Source organism: Gambusia affinis, linkage group LG06 (assembly GCF_019740435.1).
Source record: "Gambusia affinis linkage group LG06, SWU_Gaff_1.0, whole genome shotgun sequence".
In the NCBI taxonomy this organism is placed as follows: domain Eukaryota; kingdom Metazoa; phylum Chordata; class Actinopteri; order Cyprinodontiformes; family Poeciliidae; genus Gambusia; species Gambusia affinis.
Window position 1 is genome coordinate 7,740,870 of NC_057873.1, and position 22,029 is coordinate 7,762,898.

The following is a 22,029-nucleotide window of genomic DNA, read 5'->3' on the forward strand; positions in this document are numbered from 1 at the left end:
ATGCTATGAGGTTTTCCACTGGTGGGTTTTTGATTTGTCTGCGTATATATTTACAGGAACATATCTAACACATGAGGCCAAAGGAGCAGAGGATGCCCCTGACGCTGACACGGCTATTATCAATGCTGAGGGAAACCATGTGCATGCAGAGGAAAAGAAGGAGTACTTCATTTAGACCTCTGGCTTCTTTCTCCTTCGTTTCAATCTTCAACAAGAGACATGCAATTTCAAGCTGCCTCAGTGTTACAACATGATCTGGGTTTACTCCTCTTATCTTTTTCCAGAAAACTCATGCTTGGTTTAACTTGACTTTAAAATAGCGTTCTCCTTTTGTAATCAATACAAACTAAAGGTTGGATTAGATTTTAGTTTTCTGGTGCCTAACCGAGACGTTTTTCTGCATTTCTTTTGTTGACTGCATTAACAGGTTTCTCTACTCTCTTATATAACTGCAGAATTTTTAAACACAGAAGAGACGGAAGATGTGCTTGATTTTAAGACAGTCAAGGTTGAGTTTTTCAAAGTGTTTTACTGTGAGAACAGAATAGCTGAAACACATCAGTTTATGAAACATTTACATAATCTGACTTTTCTTTCTGATTTAAGCAATTGTCCTGGATGTCTCCTGGATTTTATCCTATCATAGCCATAATGTATGACATAACATGACAGACACTTTGATACAACAAAACATAGAAGCACAATCTATGCGATTGTCCCAAAAAGAAACCATCTCCCTCTTATGAAGGTGTATACTCTTACACCCATTCGTTTTCAGTTGTCTTTTATCTTGTTATTTTATACTATGAAAGTCGGAATTTTAAAGCACAAAGTCTGAGGACTAAAAAAAAAAAAAAAAAAAAAAAGAGGGGAAAATACGAGAACTGTATCTTGTCTCAGGATTCAAAATGAGTCTAGATGGAGAAATGGAGTCTGACGTGTTATAAAGATTTTGGTCATCATAATGGATCAGGAATATTTGTTTTTTTGGTTGGCTATTTAATGTAAAATCCAAACTGAATGAGTGGACTTTGTAGGGCTTTATTATTTATGTTGAATTTTATTGAACAACAACTATGCTTAATGTGTGGATATTGCTGTAAAATACTTTGCTAACGTGAATATTTGTGAACAATATTGTTGAATCTTGGGATCCCTGGCACATTACGTTTTGTATATTAGCATATACACTATTTCATATATTCCACATCTCATGACTTTTTTTCTGTATTTATCTAACCAGTTTGTTTCGTCACAAGCCATGTATATAGCTGTGAAACAGTATATGTTTCCTTACAGATTTTGTCTGCGTTTTTATTTTATTATGGCAAAAGTTTCAGATCAAATTTTAAACTTTGACAAAGATAACTTCAAAAATGACAAAATGTTATTTTAAGAAGCTATCCAAACTAACCTGGCATTAATATATATATATTTTAAAAAATCCCCCATCTTATTAGACCACAATGCATTTTTAATTCAATTTTACTTGCCACACCCTGGTCTGATTACTTTCAGAGCCATTGAATCAATAAATAACTTTAATAACCTGTCTGACAACATGAGGTAGGCTAAAATATGCCACAAAGCCACACATTAGGACCCAGTCCACATAAATTCAAAATCATTTACATCTATCAATCTGCAAAGGGTAGCGAAGTAGTACGCTTTGACAAACCAGAGTGAAAGCTTTTATCTACAAATGGAGAAAACGTGGAACAGTAGTGAACCCATCCAGGAGTGGTCAGCCAAACAAAATTACTCTAAAACCACATCTACAACTAATCCAGGAGTAACAGAAGAACATTTAAAGTGCTGCAGGCTGCACTTGCTTTAGTTAAGATCAGTCTTCACGATTCAGAAATAATAGGATCAAAAAGACAGAAATAGTTATGGGATAGTAATGGGATCAAAAAATAGAAATCTATTCTGAGAAAAATAAAAGAATAACACAAAGGCAAATACCAGTTTTATATTTGCCAAAAGCTATCTTGGTTATCATGGAATTCTTTGGGAAGATTTTTAGTGAACTACAAAAAGTGGAGCACTACAGCATTGTGATGGACTCTGGCTGCTTCCAGAGAAGAATAACTTACTCTGGAACTATGAAGCCGACTCTCTAGCATGGTAGAAAATCCTCAAGGAGAATATTCAGACATCAGTTTACTATAAAAGTCACCTTTTGGTGTGGCTTAGTCAAAGTCTGGACTTGAATCCAAATGCAGTTATGCTGAGTTTGTATTTAATCTTTAAAAAGCCGTTTGATGATCTGGAACATTCCACTGTATCAACAAAGCAGATCTGAAAAGGGGAAAATACGTTTTCACTGCACACCAGACATTTTCAGTAAAGGGAAGAGGAATGCATTCCATTCCTGTCACGCTGATGAGTGTTTTCACACTTTTGAAGGTTTCTTCAAACAGGGATTCTAATGAATTACTTACAATTGAAAAAAAAGATGACTATGTGTATTTATTATTATGACTGATTCAAATTTATTATATGATACTATATTAATTAGTATTATTGTTGTTAACACTGAAGTAGTTGTCTGACATTACCTTTTCCATTTTATAATTCTGTAATTTATCATAAAGAACAGTACAAGGATCACCGTTATGGCCTTTGAGTTTGCTGCAAACAGTACATGACATAACATATTGAGGACCTGGTGAATCAAACATCCTCAAATTGTATATAATCATTGTATCAAAGAAATTGAACGACATTCCCAATGCCCATACATGTTATTTTATTGGTTCCGTATGATGCTATAAATAGTCATTTTGTACAAAGACTGAATTGCTGTAATTACTTTGCTTTTTATGGAGGGTGTCTGAGGTCTGCTTTATCTCTCAGTACTGAATATTCATTTTTCAACTATGCCACTGTAAAAAAAAGTAAAATAAAAAAATAAAGAAAAAAAAAAGAGGGACAAAGTGCCAATTAAAAACATGAACATGAAAATTGTAATTTTGTTGTGACTGATTTGTGGTGTGAAAAGAAAACTCAAGATCAAAGATTTTTACTTGGGAATTACTGAGCTCTTACCTTTAGTCATATTATTAGTCTTTACATCTTTGCTGAGTGAAAGTGGCATATTTTGATTGACAGTGCTTAGGCTAATGCTGCACTGCAATTGTTATACAATGGAACTGTCTGTGTTCATTATTCACTTTCCTTCAACAGTTCATTCCCGTTCCCCACCCATGCTGACATGCATCGCTTTAGTTAACTCACCTGTTTGACATTCCAGCAATTACTCCTTTCTGGTATTTAAGCAAATGTTCTTTTTTTTCCATTCCTTGCTTGATTCTATGTTGTATTTACATTATTTCTGGTGCATCTGAGTTTTTTTCCTCCGTATTTTTTTCTGAACTTTTATTTTGAAAATATATATGCAAGATTGAACTGAACAAATAGTTCACGAGTCCTCCCAACAACAATCCAAATTTCAGAATGTTGGGTTGGCCTATCACATAAATTGCTACCCCCACAAAAATAAAATTTGTGATAAGATGTGAAAAAGCTCAAGAGTAGGAATACATTTTCAGGGCACTCTAGTGAGCTAAAATGTTCTTACAAACAAAATACACATTTCTTTTTATTTTTTAACAATTAAAATTCTAAACATAAGTGCACAAGTATTTATTTTATGCACAGCACATTAGCTTATATGTATGTGAACAAAGTGTAATGATCTGTTCAAGGAGGGTAAGAAATCTGGGTGATCAGAGGTAAATTTAAATCTGATTACTGAACCTTAACAACAGATCTGAAAGCCACTTGGATACTGGCTGCAAGACACACCAATAAAGCAAAAATAAAATAATACACCTTTTATGGTCTATTGTCACTGCTTCAGTGACACAAATTGCCCTTTTGAAATTTGGGGATTAATTTGGAAGCGTTGTGCAGATTACAGGGGTCACATTAAATATCGCAACATCCTCGCAGGGAGATCTTGTTCCAGGACACAAGACGCAAGTCATAATGTTCCTCCATTCTTCAGATCCCATTGACCTTGAGCATAATGTTGCTTCCCAATAGACTAATGTTGCCATTATCAACAGACTGTCCGGCCAACCATCTGCTTGCTTCACGCAGCACAGCTCCCCTTCTCCTCTCACAGACACCGCTCCCAGTGCTCACTTCATAATCATTACCAGCAAAAGCCCAGCCAGTTCAAATAAACATCAGCTCCCTCTATTGCACTTCTTCTCATTATTAAAAGCTCAGTGCTTCGTTAAGCTATGTAAATTGTGATAGACTGTCTTGAGTAATGCCTTGCAGAAAATAATGCTTAAAATCCATCATAATTTAGTAATTGGATATTGAGACAGGGGAACATTTCTGTGCAATCACAAATAGTGAGCTGGCAAATGGATTTTCTCCTTACCCTTGAAATTTGAGAACCGTACCCTGGGCTATGTGAGAATCACAGCGTGACCTCTAAGGAGGCCTTGTAAGTCTGACAAAAGTGAAGAAACTGATCCCCACTGTACCCTGTGGGCACAGTCTACATAAGTCACCCCAATAAGCTCTTATCATTGCAGAACAGAAGAGTCTAACAAAAAACTTCTTTGGGGAAAAATTTGTATCTTAAAAAGAAACATTAACATTTGCACACATTATGTATGAAATGCTTTTTTGATTTTGAAATTACCTTAATAACATGAATTCCTGTTTTTAAATCCTTTTTTGTGTGCAGTCTAATTTAATCCTCTTAAGCATTTAGTCTCTCTAGTCCAACCATCAACAGCCTGGTAGGTTCTTCTTTGTTCCTCAATTTTATTAGAGATTGGTAAAAATCTAGAAAATCTGTTTCTAGAGGATTTTAAAACAGGGATTTTGAAGATTAATTGGAAGCTGCATGCTTAACAGACAGATATATTGAAGAAATAGTTTCATCTGGACCAAGCTTTAAAATTTTCAATATGAATGAGCTTTTTAGTCGGTACAAGTAATAAGAAGCATTGGCAAGAGTTGTATGAATAGTGCCTTAGGATGACTCCTCCTTCTGTCACCCTAAACACACATCTACATACTCAACAGAAAATATATATTACATGTTTTTATATGTAACTTTATCAGAACAATTTTGGAACTATTTTTCCTCATCGAGAAAAACTTTTAGAAATTTTGTGAACTGCAAATTTGGCACTAAATACGGTGTCAGCAGCCCAACGATGCTTTTTTAGTGATATTGTAGATCGCTAAAAAGGCAAAATTCCATTTCTGTTAATTTTTTAGAAATACGTAATAAACATACATAAACACAGCATGACAGACTGCACAAATATTTTGATATCTACATTTGAGGAAAGCACAAACTATTTGAGTAAATGTAGGTGCGTTTCTCTGGAGGTTTGGAAAATTTTATTAGTGAGGATATTACTATGGCCTACAGGCAGCAGAAACCTAAAATGAGGTTTTTCAGAAAATTTGAATATTAAGTAAGAATTCATTCAATATGGAGAGATTATATTTTGATCATGTTATGTTCTACACAGCTATGGCAACGCTTGCTTTCTTGATAGTTGTCAATTCAAAGTCCTCTTTTCTTCTCAAAGTTCATCATTTGGAAAACAGAGTCCCATAGTTTGGAGGAAGACTGGAGCAGCTCAAAATCCAAGTCGCTTAAGGTTTGATGACTAGGGAGCACTGTCGCCTGCTTTTATTTATCCAAATATTTTGGGATACATTGGGATCAAATCCACCTTTCCTTACCTTACAAAATCCTTCCCAAGATGATTTCAACACAGGATTAAAGGATATTTTCTAGAGATTTCTCTGTTATTGATCATATTTCCTGAGATTTTGTAGCTCACTCAAAGCTATAGTGACGTGCTTTACAAGGATGGTGTCAAATGATCTGGAACAAAGAACCTAACTTATAAATCCCCGAGGATGCATTACAATGCTGTTAGTTTGGATGAATGTGTACAGTCAGAGACGATTCCTTGATTTGCTGCATGAGGGGCTCCTTTTTTTGTGGTAGTGGCTTCCCCACTCGAATGAGGCCACACGCAGGCCCATGGATTGATGACAGAAACGGGGCTAAGCATGTATTTTATACTCATTCATCTAAACTGACTCTCACTCTCTGTGGTTCATCTTTAAATAGCCTGCTCAGGGATCGTATGTCTGCCTTTTGATTTATTCTGCACCGTACCTTCAGACCTAATTAAAACAAACTGTCTGCAATTGTTGGGGTAAATTTAAAATGACATGGACAAAAAGGGTTGCTATATGTGGAAGTGGTGGAAGGATAGAGGGTACTCTACCTGTAGCATAAAGCTATGCAATAAACAGCTTGCCATCTGTTGGAATCTGAGCAATAAAGGTTGCTTTAAGTAACTCGCTAGGGACTTAATTAAAGTTGGAACTGTTGCTTCGGTAAAATGACATCAAAAGGATTTCTCTGGTTTTTAATATACATTTTCTTTTTAAAGCCATTAAAAAGTTTTTAATCTAACAAATTATTTTAATACAGACATCTTGTAATTTTAATTGAATGATGGAAGAAGAAAAGAAAAGAAAATGTCTAGAGACAGTACAGTGTAAATGATTTAAGACAAATGCTAACTACGCATTCATTTACAGTACTAATTTAATCAAGTTGAAATTTTTATAAATCAATCATCAAATCAAGACGAATCATTTTCTTTGGAAATATAAAATCTGATAGCAGAGTTTACAGTTTTATGTAAACTCTGTAAAGCACAATTGGACTAATGTAAGTTCGTTGTGCCAGTCATCTTTGGGAGATGACTGGCTTTAAATATCAAAAGAGACATGTCATCTTGGGTTTGAAATATCAGAAACAAGGGTCTTTAAGTTGAAAATGTGGCTACATAATAGTTAAGTAAATAATTACATAACTAAATCTAGGTTATATGTTTGTTTGATGTATTTTCTTTTAAATTAGACTTACCTCATTATATAGTGTGGTAAAAGACAGATAATTTTTATGTTGAAATCATAAAATATTTGTTATGACTGTAAATCCATCCATAGTAATAGAATAGACACTATTTTATAGCAATATTGTCAATTAAAAATAGAGACTTACAGATGCATCTCATATTATGAAAAACTTTCATGTAGTTCCATAATTGAGTTCTAAAAGTCAAACTCATTATCTGTGTATACTGAACTGTCATATTTTGTCATTTTCATTTTCTCGTAACAATCAGCTTCGCTGACAAATCTTTACATCTCTTTGAGCATAAACAAATAAATATCAATTAAAATTTACCAAAAAGACATAAAGACTTTGAACAAACTATCTGAATTTGCATTAAGTTTCTTTCATTTCCTGAAGCAATATTCTTGAAGATATATGAACAATAGATTAATTATGCACAGATGGTGGGATATAATTCAGGCATTAATTTGGTATTTTTATTATGATTTCTTGTTGTCAGCAATGAGGACTGAGGTCCAGTGAGACATTTCTACTGTCAGTGATAATTTAGAGAGTCATGTCATCTGTTGGTGTTAGTGTTATATAAAGTCCTAAACCAGTGAAGTGGTATATCAGAACATTTCATAGCTCTTCATGATTCCCTCGACTGATAAGCATTGTGGAAATTCAAATTACATTTTCCAGTAGAATTTGGCACCTTTCCACACTGCTAAAGCTTCTGATACCTGTTTTATTGACCATTGCGCCACTTTGTTTGATTGGCCATAAAACTGGCCTGACCTAAATCCCACAGAAAACCCTTGGAGTTTTGTCAAAAGGACAAACAGAGACACCAGACCCAGCTATGCAGATGTGATGAAGGCCATCTGGCCTCCTTTAACACATCAGAGTTATAGGATGGTCACCTTCTAGGTTTAAATCCAACCCAAGCATTTCAGTGTTGTGTTTGCTTCTTCTCTAGATGCATGAGTGGGTTTTCTCTTGGTACTTTCCCTCCTTTCTCCATCCTAGAACATGCATATTAGAAAAACTGCCCACTCTAAGTTGCCCTTAGGTGAGAGAGTGTTTGTGCATGCATGTCAGTCCTGTGTGTCTCTTTGTTGGACTTATGACAGACTGAAGACTAGGCTAAAGTATACCTAGTCTATCCTCTGCCGACAACTGAAGGTAGGAAGCAAAGCTGATCCTGAATGGACGGACGGACGATAGGACACATGGACATCTATCTACATATTCTCTCCTATGTTCCACTGTAGGTATTTTCCAGACAAACTGGCAGCTCTTACTGGCAACAGAATATTAATATGTAAACAGCATGTTGAAAAGGTTCTGACAAACTGCTGTGCCTGCAGGATGCCAGCTGTCTAGATGTGGGTGGGAATCAGGTGGTGCCATTAGCTTCATTATCATAGTATTATCATAGGACAACATGAAATTTAATCTTTGTGATTCAACATTTGGTTCTTCATCCACTAAAAAAAAAAAATCTTAATCATGTTGTTCAAAGATAATCATAACAAGTTAAGCACATACCGTTAAAACTGAATAGCCAAAACTTATTCGGAAAGCATGTACCGTAAACAGCTGATCTTTTTTTCTTGACAGTAATGAGCTGCTGGCAGTGTTCACCTCAGCTGACTCTTGTATTTTTAGCTGTAGGATTGTGGTGCAGTTTGAACAATTTTGTAAAATATACCGGAATAATTCAATAGTAGAGCTGCAATATGCTATTACTTTTAATATTAATATTTTATAGAGCTGTTTCAAAAATAGTTACCAGGGCTCGTCCTTAAAATGTTAAGATCTCTCACTGATCCAGGATAGACCCAGAGGTTACTAAAGGGACTTCAGATCTATCAAGGCACTAAAGGATCCTCCAAAACGAGCTGAAGTGTGGCTGAAGGGAGATGGACTTCTGGGTTCCACAATCTAAACCCTCATATCCGATATGTGGAAGACAAAACATGGATGGAAGCATGGGGTGCAGAGTGGTGTGTTAGTCAGCACTGCTGCCTCTCAGCAAGGACTCTTTCAAATTTCCTTTTTGATGTTCAGTCTGCATATTTTCCCTGGGTCCTCTGCGTTTTCTACACATACCAATTTCATCTTCGACCAGAAATTCTAAACTGACCTTTTTTTTCTGCCTTGAGACAAAATGTGTTGTGAGTTGGTGCAGTATAAATAAATGGAACTGAACTAAGTTGGATAGATGGTAAACAAGTAGTGTGTGGGAACTTACCACAGTGCATTGAGATAGACAATCTAGAGAAACTGGGTAGAGAAAATCCTGTAAATCTTAAAATCAAACATGTTTAAAATGAGAAACAAAGACACATGACAAATAAGCAAATATCTATGATACCTGACAGTTGACAGAATTGATTTGTAGCACTACAGTGGATAATAGCTGCTTAAGGCAACCAAAAAGCACAAAACAGCCAGTGGGATGTGTGGTGTATAGTTGTTCAGAAGAGAAACCATGGCTATGTGCTTTATAATGCCAGTCAGTGGAACAGTGGAGCTCTGGGACTACTCCAGTCAGAGAGCTTGGTAAGAAAACTGATTAAAGAGAAGTGAGACAAGAGAAAATGTTTAATTTAACCATATTTGGTATTCATAGGGTGACAAACCATACAAGAGTTCACCTTGAGGGGTCATCAGGAGGGAAGGTCCAGAATCCCAAAAGAGACCAAGTAAAGTTTTAACACAACACTTGGAAATGCATTTGATTGCATTGTTAATTGCTTTGATTATCAAGTTTATTTTGGCTGAATTGAAAATGGTAATTCAGCACATAGAGATTTGACAGACTGTTTCTCTTTTAGGAGTTCTGGAGCGCAGCCCCTGTGACATAGTAATGGATTTACAACTATAATCAATGTAGAACTTCAAGCACTGAATACAAATGAATACATTCCTTCATTCTTTCAGTGTACTCCATCATTACAGCCAAATCAAATGTACTTCTGGTTTACAGGCTTTATACTGATATTGCTCTTTATGCCTGTACACCATAAGAGCAATATCATGGTGAGATATTGCTCTTTTAACATAATGAGTAATTTTGTATGAATGCATTTTGTCAAGTTATATTATATAATCATAATGAATTCGTTATGTCAAGGCACAGCACGGAATATACTCCACAAACACAGAAGACAGCGAAACTACTTAAACTACTTTAGTAAAAGTACATCTTGTAGTGTGGTCTAAATGCACAGTGCTTTTAAATCCCTTTAATTATTTCTGATTTTCACAGTCTAGGATTGCAAACCTTACTATTTTCGTGAAGTTTCCCTCCCCTATTTGCTACAAATGGAATAGTGTTTTGAGGGTAATACAGTGTGTACATTTCCCATGGCGCATAACATTTTGAATGTACATACATTTTGGATGCTTTGCTGTTTAATGGTCTACTTCCGTTTGAAGTTGTGCCGTTATTTCCATGTACATCTAGAATGTCTATGTGTGTCTAGTCTGGGAGAGCCCAAAACCAACACAAACTGCTACTTCAACCATATAGAACTTTAATCTCAAAATTATTATTGTATTTTCTAAGACTGCTATTTTATGAACCTCTATGTTTAAATTGAGAGGATATCGACACAGAAGTTGTTGATTATATGCTTGGAAATGGATGTAAGAGGTGTTGCACCACTAATGATCTTCCTGTGTGAAACACCCTGAGAACAAAACGTGAAGAATTTTTTTTGGGAGAAAAGTAGAAAAGTAAAGAGGTGTAGAAAACAAAGGTTGTAATGAATTAAGGGAACAAGAATTATTATTTTTTTATTTAGTAAAAATAGATATTTATACCCAGACTGAAGATGCTTTACATTCACTGTTCTCTTTCATACTGGAAGATCTTTGGTGTTGCACCACCTCCAAAATAAATCTTTTTTATATAACTGCCCAATGCAAGCATGACAGCTAAAAGATTTTAGAAATAGGTTTCACATAATCCCCCATGACATTTCTTTTACTTTTTGAGTGGTTTTAGGGTAGCAGAAATCCAGTTTTGTCTGAACTCTTTTGGATGCTATAAGCTTAAGCCCCCAAGTCCAACTAATCTGGCTTTACACAAAGTGAAGACACAAAAAGAACCAACTGCAACCAACATTTTACCTGTCTCAAACCTGATATTTGAACATAAAGCTTTGTAAATCCTGAAATATTCATTAAACATTTCACAAATATTGTTGAATGGTATCAATCTCAATATTTGATATTAACTGGTGCCTTCTATTTAAATTCTTGACTTCTAATAAGTGAACCTTCAAACAAACCTAACATTCAATTTATGCTTGCTAGTCACAACCAAGCTCTTATTTCACAGAAAAATATGACCATGTCACTTAATGAAATACAGTGAAGCGAATAGGTGGAGGGAAATAAACGGCACTGTTGCCCTAACCTTCACCTCCTGCACCACCGTCTCGCTGCTGTTTTGTGATAATGATGCTGAAGTCACAGGGGCCCATGAAAACTGAAATGCCCCATAAATTCCCACAACCGCAGAGCCTTGATCTACTGAACCATCTCATTGACATGGAGCTTAAATTCACATTGTCTAGGTAAGAGAAGGATAATCATCCCACTTCAATATCCTGCCAGATGTGGAGCAGTATTGTGATTATATAGCTTGTTAAAAAATGGTAACTAAAACTTTTGATTCACAGTAGAGTAGTACAATTACATTCCTATGGCAATTGCTGAATTTGGAAAAAAAAATAATTATCTGAACATGTAAATGCTTTCTCTAAATAATTTTTCTTTAAATGCTTCTGTGAGCAAAGGACATAATTCCAGATGGCCTCTACAATAAAACGCCACAGAAAATATTCACTAATTTAAACACTAAAAATGAGTTTATCTCACATTAAAATATACAACTGTTAAATATACAGGATAGTCAATACCTTTCATGTTTTAAATGTTTTGTTTAAAGGAAATACGAGATCTCCTTAAATTAACCTATAGAGGTCTAAAGGTCAATTGGTCTGCTTGACCAAGCTTGATATTCCGAGTCTTTGTTTAGGAAAAGTTTGGATGGAAGCTTTAGGCTATAAAGGTGCAAGTTCTGCTTTATTTTCTGGGCCAAATAAAGAAGAGGACTGGCTAATCTTAAAAAACCACAAAAAGATGTCCATAGGTGCCCAGTGTTGGGAGGGTAATGTTTATCAGGTGAAAACTGTTATCTAAAATTGAGTGAGGAAAGCAAAGAACATGAAATGGGTAGTGATGGCTTTGGTGTCTCGTAGAAGAAAACTCGGTAACTAAATGCAGGAATAATTTGAATTCAAACAAGCAGTTTTACTTACTGTGTAATACTACAAAGTCTTCACAATCACCAAGAAAGCCCACTGTGAAAAATTAAGTTTAATGTCATATTAATATTTAGAGTTGTTTCTTTTTCTTATAAATATTTTATCCTACTTCACCTTGTCATTCAGGTTCAAATAAAGTGTTTGGATAGTATTTTTAAAATTAAATGAAAATAATAATTTAAAAACAGCATTTTAGATATGCGTGTGTGATCTTTGTCTGATTTTACAATTTGTTGGATGATCTTAATTATTTAGGTGTGACCAAAACAAATTAAAGAACACTACACCAGAATACTTAAACCACAAGGAATCACTCCATTTTAAAAGGGAGACCAGGCTCCCTTCTAAACAGACGGACTCAACTCACAGACTCAGAGGAGTTGGATTTCATCTCACCTGTTTCTCATTTGCTGTGAACCTTTTCACTTCAAACTGAAGGTCAAAATACAACCACATCATCTGCAAAAAGCAAAGATGAGACCCTGATGTTTCCCAAACAAACATCTTGTTCATGACGATGCCTTGAGATCTAGTCAATGAAAAACCAGAAACGGATTCGACAACATGGGGCAACCCTAGCAGACAAAACCACACCAGAACAAAATTTGCCTCGATGCCAAGAATGCACAGAGAACAAGACCAGACAGTTTGTCTCAACAAAATACCTTGAGTCCAGTGGTACTCATCAAATTCAATATTCAAGTATAAATTACTTCCTTTTAATTCTGTCTGAAAAAGGTTAACCAGCCCAAATATTTCAGATTACATAACTGGATTATTTACCATAAATGAAATATATAACATTGATTTGGATTAACATATTATACAAAATGAACGTTTAATAACCACATGGCTACTGTTACAAGTGATCCATGGCTACTGTTACAAGTGATCGATTTCATATAACCCAAGTTCTCAGAATACAATGTTTGCATTTCCATTATCTACTAGTGCCATCTGCTGGACACTTTCAGTTTGCAAATTAAAACTTTGCATTCATGTAAAAATGTTAATAATTGTGAAAATTTAATTTAACAGGACTTTCTAAAGTCATCTGGCATTTAGTACTCAGTTTGAAAAAGAAGTGCTAAAATGCACTTTTAGTGAGCAGGTAAAATCTGGATAATGGTGCCTATACATTGAAACAATTGTGCTAAAAGTGATCTTTTAGAAGTTTAAACACATTAATATTGTAAACTGAATTTTGTAAATTGTTAAGCAAATATCTATAAAGACATTTCACACAGAAGTACAAGATTTTGCTGTAAGAGCAATTTGTTTAAAAATGGAAATCATGAAACTAAAACTGAAAAACAATAGAACTTAATATTAGGAACATATTGGGGATCTGCCAATGATCCATCACTTTTATTTTAATCAGTGTTCTTTAGTTTTGCCAAAATAAGGAAATAATCTCTAAAATTTCAGAGTAATTCTTTCTGTATTTTTTATCATTGGAGCTGTTTTAATAAAACAAAGAAAATGGTTAATTTATTTTACTTTAATCACAACCTGTGCACAGACTTTGACTACTACCTGCCTTCAATGCCAAAATAAATCTGGAAGATATCACAGCAGCCCTTCTCATTTAAGAACTGGTAGAGCTGTCCAAGGTCCATGTGATTGCCTCTATTCCCATGAGGGTCAAACATTGCCTCTTCAAAGCCTGTGAATTTGCGCAGGGAGTCTAAACTCTCAACAGTGTTGCTGTCGTCGCCTTGGCGATTAAGGGTAATATCCTCTCTGTGTCGAATCATGATCTTCTTCCATGTCAGAACCTTCACTCTGAAATAAAAAGTTGTTTTTTTTTAACAATGGCAATCTTTTTTCTGTTACAAAATTCTCAAAAAGCAGAAGTAATCAAAAAAGCACCTGGACCAAAATTCCTCACAGGCAGATTGAGGACCTTCAACACACACAATACCAGGCTTTCCAGGCATGCTGAATCCTGAGAGGCCCAACTCTTTTGACCACTCCAAAATGTTCTTCCTCTTTGACTTGTTGTAGATATGATGACTGTAGATCCACAGTCGACTGAAAACTTCTTGTGTAGTTTGAGAAGCAGACTCCAGCTTAGCAGCCGGTGCTGTTGAGAAGCTCTTCTTAATGAAATGTTCCAGGTTTTCTTTCACCCAGTCCACTGCAGCAAGCACACATAAGTCTCCCAGGCAGTTTTTCATAAGGTATTTATTGAGATCTGTCTGGACTTCTGTCTGCTGGGCCCTGCTAAGAGCTGAACACCTAGACCATCAATAAAACATGTGATCAATTAATACATACATTTTGGAAAACAGATAAAAAGACACAAAGTGCTAGTGTGAAGTAAAGGGATGATTCATTACATGATCCTAGTTCTAAAACTTTTTCTGTCAAGATTCCAGAGTTTACCACACTCATATTTCTCCAGTTCTCAAACATTTTCAGCCAAACAGGGTGGAAGGAAGAAAGCCAGTAGATGTATAAATGGATCATGTAAATCCAAAAATAAATCTGAAAAGTGTCATTTGAAATTGTATTCAGTACCCCTGAGTCAATATTTTACAGAACTAATGTTTGTTGAAAGTCATTTGGTGTACGCCTTTAGCTATACACACTTAAATTCTAATGGGTTTTTTTTCAATATTTCTTTACAAAAATACAGTCTATTTTGCAGTTTCTTTTTATTGTGATAAGAATTGTGATTTATTGTGAAAACGCTAAACAATTTATTGTGAAAACATTAAACTCTAACTGAAAATGTTTGCTAATCCCCTAAAATGACAGTATGGGTTAGAATAGTAAAACTATTTGAAATATGTTTTCCGCTTTTGGTTTCATGAGAATTATTTAGTTAGAAGTAGAATCTTTAGCATGACCTGTTTGATGTGTTCTTTGGTACTCACGACGCTGTATGTTTGGAAATATTGTCTATCAAACCTCTTAGACCTTCAAAGAACAGCCGTATGGTGATATTGAATGACACACTGTCTTGTGGATACCTAATTACTAAACTGATTGTAAACTACCGGTAGTCCGCTTCACATTTAGTCGCTACTTTGATTTGCTCTACAATATGAAAGCCCAATGACATGTTACAATGAGACTTATGGTTGTAATAAGAAACTGTGAAAGCAGTATGAAGGTATTGTATATCAAGTATGTTGTCATAAAGTTAAGTATTTGGTCTTTTATTCAAAACCTTTAACATTTATTTTAATAACCAACACATAAAAGACATGCTTACCTTACTGTTATATCAGGTAACACACTGGGGTATTCAGACGGATAGGCACAGGACAGAATAAACTCCGTCTATGTCAGAACAAGTTAAGATAGGACAGAATAAATACTAAACCTTTATAAATTAACAACGTTTAGCTCATCATTACACACTCATTACCTCATTCGTAACTGAAGAGTCCAGTCTCTGTTTGATGAAAAACTGGGGTCTGGCGGGAGGAGGCTTTTCCCCAGAAGCCGAGTTTTCCACGTAGCTCCTGAGTTCAGCCAGAGCCAGCTGGTCGGTGAGCTCCAGCTCGTCCTGACCGGGAAACATGCTGATTAGCAGCTCTACCTCAGCGAGTTGAGACTCGGCCCACTCCATGTAAGACATGCTTTAAAAACAAATAGTGACGTTGAGTTACATTTATATACCTCGAAAATCCCAAATAATTTTCTAGTTAACTCCCGGAGATTTCAACTCGGACTTTTACAAACGGGGCACACAGGAAGTAGTCGACCATTACTAACGGTCCGTCAGCGCTTCCGCCATGTTGTGAGTGCCTTATTGGTTCATTTTGGAAAGCAGATGTGCATATATTTGCTTCTTTCCCAAAGGAAACAAACACATTAGCTTGTGTTAATCTGATTTGAGGAAGAATTTATTCAACAAAAAGATATGCTCATTTTGTAGTAGCATGTTGATAGATGAGACAAACATTTAAATAGTTCTACTTGCGTGCTTAGCCTACCTATAAAAATCTAATCACTTAATTTGACTCAGTTTAAAGGTAATACTCGTATTCTAAAATATGCTGTGTGCGTGCATATATGCGTTCCTCAATAAAAAATGCCACTCACAATATGGGAGGCGTCATTCACGTACGATCCCGGAAGTTCATGTGGTGGTTCATGTGGTTTCTATAACACACATCACATTTTGGTTCCTCTCTTGGCCGCATGTGTGTCATCTGGTGTTTTTGAATAAAATCACCGTATCGGTCTGATCCAAAGTTATTTTGTATACGTCTAATCGTTCCTGCTTTTATTATCGGAAATAAGTTAATGATGTCCGGACTTAGGAGCCCAGCGGAACAAAGTAAACGAAACTGAAAACGTTAAAGGCTTTAGCCTCTGTTTGCGACAGTAAGTTGACTTTAAGAGTTTATTGTCACATTTGTTCTCTTGAAATGTTACAGTGTTGTGTGACTCCTTAAGACGTTCTTAGGTAAACGTTCTCTTTGACATTCATCACTAAATGAATTGTCTTAGGTAAAGAATGGGAAAGAAGAGAGGTAAAGACAGGAGCTTCAGAGAGGATGAAGACGTTGAGTTCACAGGTACAATTTGAAGTCAAATGACTTGCATGTTATTTCATAACCTTCTGAAAAATATAAAAATATTGTTTTTTATTGCATAGGTCCATCCTGCAGACATATTAGGAAAGGCACTGACCAAACTCTTATAAAGAAACTGTCTGCTGTTTCTGATTGGACGAGATGTCAAGAATGCAAGCATGACGACAATGAAGAAAATATCAGTACGACCAAGTCAGAGGAATCTGAAGAGGAAACCGTTCCATTATGGATGTGCCTAAAATGTGGACATAGGGTGCGTTTATAATAGGTCTTTATGGCATTGATTTATCTTTTCAGTGTATGAATCTTTTTAGATGACTATCCTCTTGTTTCTTACTAGGGTTGTGGGAGAGATTCTGAGAATCAGCATGCCATCAAGCATTATGAAACTCCTCGATCAGATCCACATTGCCTGGTGGTCGGTTTGGACAACTGGAGTGTGTGGTGAGCATGTTTTTTTGTGTGATAAATAGGAACAAATATAATGTATTAAAACCACCGGTCTTTTGTTGTATTTTATTTTCTTCAAGGTGTTACATATGTGATGATGAAGTTCAGTACTCGGGTACAGGGCAACTGGCACAGCTGCTGAACATCCTGAAAAAACAGATTTCTACAGATCCCATGAAGAGACCTCAGAAAAGTAGGTTATAGTGAGTAACTGGATGTTTTATTCAAATATGGGATTAAATGTTTTTATTATTATTATTGCTTTAGTAGATTTAATGTTTAGAGGACTTACTATAAAAATAACTTTATTCTTCACATTCAGGTGGTAAAGGTGTAGTCTACAAAGACTACATCTTCTCTTAATTGCTCCTTCTAAAAGTCATCCATCTTTGTCTATTAATAACAGGGATACTTCAAAATTCTTGTTGAGACAAATCACTTGTTCACAGAGAGAAGGACAAGAAAAATCATAATTTTTCAGCCCAATGAAATAAATGACATGCACTTTGTATTACCAAATTGTTTTCCCTATTTAGGAGTGAAAGAGGATGTGGATGAGATGAAAATTAAGCCGGAGACAGAAGCTGTAAACACGGACGAAAATGGGGACAATCAGAACAAAGATGGCAGCAATAGGCGGAAGAAAAACATCAAAAAGGAGAATGCTGTAAAACCCCAAAACCACAACGCACCTGAAGAAAGCTGCAGTGTTCCAGTGAAAGGGCTGAGTAATCTTGGAAACACGTGTTTCTTTAACGCAGTCTTGCAGGTAAAGTTGTGCCATTAGCATATTTTAGTCTAGAGAGAGGTTGGAGTTAATCATTTTTATCACTGTCCATTTGCAGAATCTTTCTCAAACTCAACTCTTGAGACAAATGCTCAACAAAATAACAGAAGAGAAAATGAGCCTCAACATTAAACCCCATGCCTCCTTGAATCTGGTATGTTTTCACTGTGCATAGCCACTTACTCACCCACGTAGACCTCACCCAGTTTTTAGACCGTCACTAATAAAGTACATTTATTCACTCTGAGTGCAGGAGCCCATACTAGTGCAGTTAGACCAGCCTGGGTCTCTTACATTGGCTTTGTTTAAGCTGCTTAATGAGATCCAGGAGTCCAAAAGGGGTGTGGTAACACCGCACGAGTTGTTCACGCAAGTTTGTAAAAAGTAAGTGTCATTATTATTCAATGAAGTGCAAGTGCTGAACTTTACTTTTAGTTCTGTCCTTGGATGCATTAGAAGTTGTTCATCATTTCCTCTAATCTTTGCAGGGCTGCCAGGTTTAAAGGATTTCAGCAGCAAGACAGCCAGGAGCTTCTCCGCTACCTGCTGGATGGGATGAGAGCTGAGGAACTTAAAGTATGCATGTTTTTAACGGATTTCCCTTTATATCACACCAGAAATAAAGTTTTCTCTTTATTTCCGACCACACCACAGTATTTGTAAATAGTCATTATACAAGTCAATAGAATTACTATTATATTCTATTATATAAATAAGGGACATCAAAATGTCCCATATTTAGTACACAAAATTATTTTATATGTATATTTTACAAAACAGATACTGGGTCTGGCTACTTATGGTTTTTTTCATAATTTCTGTCTAAACTTTGTTCTGTAGAGAGTAAGCATGGGAATTACAGAGAGTTTGAAACAGTCAAGTAAAGTTACAGATGAAGAAAAGATAAAAGCTGCAGTAAAAGGTAAGCCGATTAAACCCGGTGTGGTCCATCTTGCATGCATCAAAATCGATGTTTAGTAGTCTTCACTGTGTTTTCTTGTGTTCCATTTTTTTAAGAGTATGAGAAAAACGGAGTTCCTAAAAACTTTGTGGACCAGCTTTTCGGCGGTGAAATGACCAGCACAATAATGTGCCAGGAGTGCAAAACTGTGTGTACTTGTAGCACAGAACTCATTCACATTTTTTCCATAGTTTTGTCACAAACTTGCATGTATTTTATTTGGATTTTATCTGCTATGCTAGCTAACACAAAGTAATCCGTCATTGGGAATTCTGAGGAAAATTGTACATTTGTATTTGAAAGTTTTTATTAAAACATATAAACCAAACGTAGCCATATCTGAACACTATTTTTTCAAATCTGGCCCGTTTGTAATTTCTGCTATCGTCTTATGAACTCTGACCAGCAGGGAAACCCTGCCACTTTGTCCACTTCAAATTTACATAGTGTAATGTAATTAGGATAACATAAAATCTTAATGAAGTATATGGAAGTTTGATTGTAAAATGACAAAATATAATAATCCTTATCGCTGTACATAATAATAGCCTTTACTCCCTCACTTTTTTTTTTCCAGGTGTCTGTTGTTACGGAGATGTTTTTGGATCTTTCCCTGCCTGTTTCCGATGAGGTGAATCAAATGTTTTCTTTAGACCATGAGTTGATGTTTGTCCTAGAGATGTTTTCATTAACATGCTTGTGTGTGTGTGTGACAACCTCTTGCAGGCGTACAGAAAGAAAAACCCCAAAAAAGTGTTTCCAAGGACCAGTGAATCAAGCCAAGATGAGAGAAATGGCTCTGATTTGATCAGCGGGAATGGCGATTCTACAACTGGGGGCAGCAGCAAGTACCAGCAGAAAAAGGCTAAAAAGCAGGCAAAGAAGCAAGCAAAGGTATTTCATTAATTGCAAATATGTAATTTTTTTGCAGCTTTTGTGTAAATAAATTTTTCTGGTGTGTAATATAAGTTTGAAATATACATTGTGTTCTTTTTTAGCATCAGAAACGGCAGCACAAGCTGGAAACCAGAATAACTTTAGGAAGTTCAACATCTCCAAGCAACGCAGATGGTGACCAAATTGATGTTACTGAAGAGGCAAAGGACACAGAGAACGCTGACCATATGCCACATGAGGAAGACTCACTGAACGAACAAGATCCTAAACCTGTCTGTGAATCTGAACAGGATCAGAATGTCGAGCAGGAGAACAAGGAAGACAAGGATTCACTGACTGATGATGTCTCATTAGCTGAATCGTCAATCAGCAACCGTTTCACCGTCTTGTCAGAGGAGCAGCACTCGCACGACAGCACCTCATGTAACGAAACATCCAACACGGATTTGGAAGGAGAACTGGACACGCAGTTGGCAAATCAACTGGAACAAGTGACTCTGAATGACCCATTCATAGAGGATCTCGATTCCATGGATCCAGCCACAGAGAGCGAAGACGAAGTGGAATATACAATAATAAACCAAGATCCAGAGTTGGCCTTCAACACCCTGTCCACCAGGAGAAGCCCAGAGAAACAGGAGTGTTCAGTGGAGTCGTGTCTTTTTCAGTTCACCGAAGTGGAAACGCTCACACAGAACAATAGTCTGCTGTGTGTCACTTGCACTAAGCGACATAAGAAGGGCGAAAAAACTGGAGGTACATAGGTTTACTCATCGTACTAACATGACCCACAAATATTTAGTGTTTTTAAAAGTGACCAAATATAATATATCCGAAATTTTTTTTGTTGTTGTTGTTGATGGATTTAGGATCTAAGAAGAACATCTACACTGATGCCTTGAAACAAATGTTGGTCTCCTCCCCACCGTCTGTACTTACCCTTCATATGAAAAGATTTCAGCAGGTACGACAGCTTGATAAAGTGTATTTAAGCCTTGTTTTGTTTTTGTTTTTTTAAAACACATTAACTTTTGTCTCTTTCTTGTAGAACGGTTACAGCATTTGTAAAGTGAACAGACATGTTCAGTTTCCTCTGATTCTGGATCTGGCTCCCTATTGTGCAGCCAAATGCAAGGTTAGTGCTGGAAATATTTCTTTATGATTTAAAAACAACCAGTTTTGCAATTATTGACAAATACTTTGTTCCTCACAGAATATTTCTGAAGGAGACACTCAGATTTTGTACAGCCTGTATGGTGTCGTAGAGCACAGTGGGACTATGAGGTCAGGTCATTACACAGCCTATGTAAAAGCTCGACCCGACTCTTTAAAATCCTCATCAAATGGTAAACAAGGTAGGTGGAGTTGAGTATGTCAGTCTGTAGAACAGATAATTTCTGAAAATAGTATTAGTGCCCTTGAAATTCTTCCACGTTTGAATCACAGTCTTCCATGCATTTTCGTGGGGGTTTATGTCATTTGGTTTTTAGATTTAAATGAAATCTTAAAACATAAAGCTAATGAAAAACATTCTCAAAGACTTGCAGCAAGGCCACATTTAAAAAAAAAAATCACATATTTTTATTTCTACAGTAATTTAAAAACCACAAATCACTTTCCTACAGTAAAACACTACTGTTTTCACATAAAGTTTCTCTTCAGTATATACTTTTCCAAGGTGTATTACATTCAGTAATAATCAATTTCCCTTTTAGGAGAGACAGACCTTCCCAGAGGATCCTGGTTCCATATCAGCGATACAAGTGTTCAAGCTGTCAGTGAAAGTAAAGTTCAGAGCTGCCAAGCCTACCTCCTCTTCTACGAAAGAATCCTCTAATTTAACTGTGCATATATACTCAGGAAAGACCAACCGACTTGCTGCTTCAACTTCATGCACAAGAAATCCTATCTAGGACTTGTATAAATTTTGCATAAAGAATATTTGACAAAAAATATTTGAGTTACTTGTTGTTCTGCTAAATATAAGTCATTATATTCAGCATAATAAACATTAGGCCAACAGGGAAATGAGGGGCGAATGATAATCTACGAAATCTATAATTGCCTTCGTTTATTTTTATGATAATTTCTCATGTAATTAAAAGCCGTTAAACCGGAGT

The 22,029-nt window shown here is 35.9% G+C and overlaps 3 protein-coding genes across 6 annotated transcripts in view; 2 read left to right on the forward strand and 1 right to left on the reverse strand.

Annotated features, from left to right (window-relative positions):
* Window positions 1-1,298, forward strand: part of cadm2b (cell adhesion molecule 2b) — a 150,505-nt gene extending 149,207 nt beyond the window's left edge. For all 4 annotated transcript variants that reach the window (XM_044118731.1, XM_044118730.1, XM_044118732.1 and 1 more), the window contains one exon: window positions 57-1,298. In XM_044118731.1, coding sequence (XP_043974666.1) covers window positions 57-175 — 119 coding nt within the window. In that variant the 3' untranslated portion in view covers window positions 176-1,298. The remainder of the gene's footprint in view (window positions 1-56) is intronic.
* An 8,273-nt stretch (window positions 1,299-9,571) lies between these two features.
* Window positions 9,572-15,949, reverse strand: rwdd2b (RWD domain containing 2B). The gene is made up of 4 exons (XM_044118735.1): window positions 15,638-15,949; window positions 15,482-15,549; window positions 14,131-14,499; window positions 9,572-14,043 (listed from the first exon to the last, which is right to left on the reverse strand). Exons 1-4 carry the CDS (start codon window positions 15,848-15,850, stop codon window positions 13,791-13,793), a joined length of 903 nt encoding a protein of 300 aa, XP_043974670.1. The 5' UTR covers window positions 15,851-15,949; the 3' UTR covers window positions 9,572-13,790.
* Window positions 15,950-16,378: 429 nt separating this feature from the next.
* On the forward strand, window positions 16,379-22,027 carry usp16 (ubiquitin specific peptidase 16). Its single transcript, XM_044119675.1, has 18 exons — window positions 16,379-16,602; window positions 16,729-16,796; window positions 16,877-17,067; window positions 17,155-17,258; window positions 17,345-17,457; window positions 17,801-18,033; window positions 18,110-18,205; window positions 18,305-18,435; window positions 18,540-18,627; window positions 18,892-18,973; window positions 19,069-19,160; window positions 19,590-19,643; window positions 19,739-19,906; window positions 20,011-20,665; window positions 20,779-20,873; window positions 20,958-21,044; window positions 21,123-21,264; window positions 21,625-22,027. The coding sequence occupies exons 2-18, from the start codon at window positions 16,736-16,738 to the stop codon at window positions 21,744-21,746; spliced, it is 2,514 nt and encodes an 837-aa protein (XP_043975610.1). The 5' UTR covers window positions 16,379-16,602; window positions 16,729-16,735; the 3' UTR covers window positions 21,747-22,027.
* The last annotated feature ends 2 nt before the right edge of the window (window positions 22,028-22,029 follow it).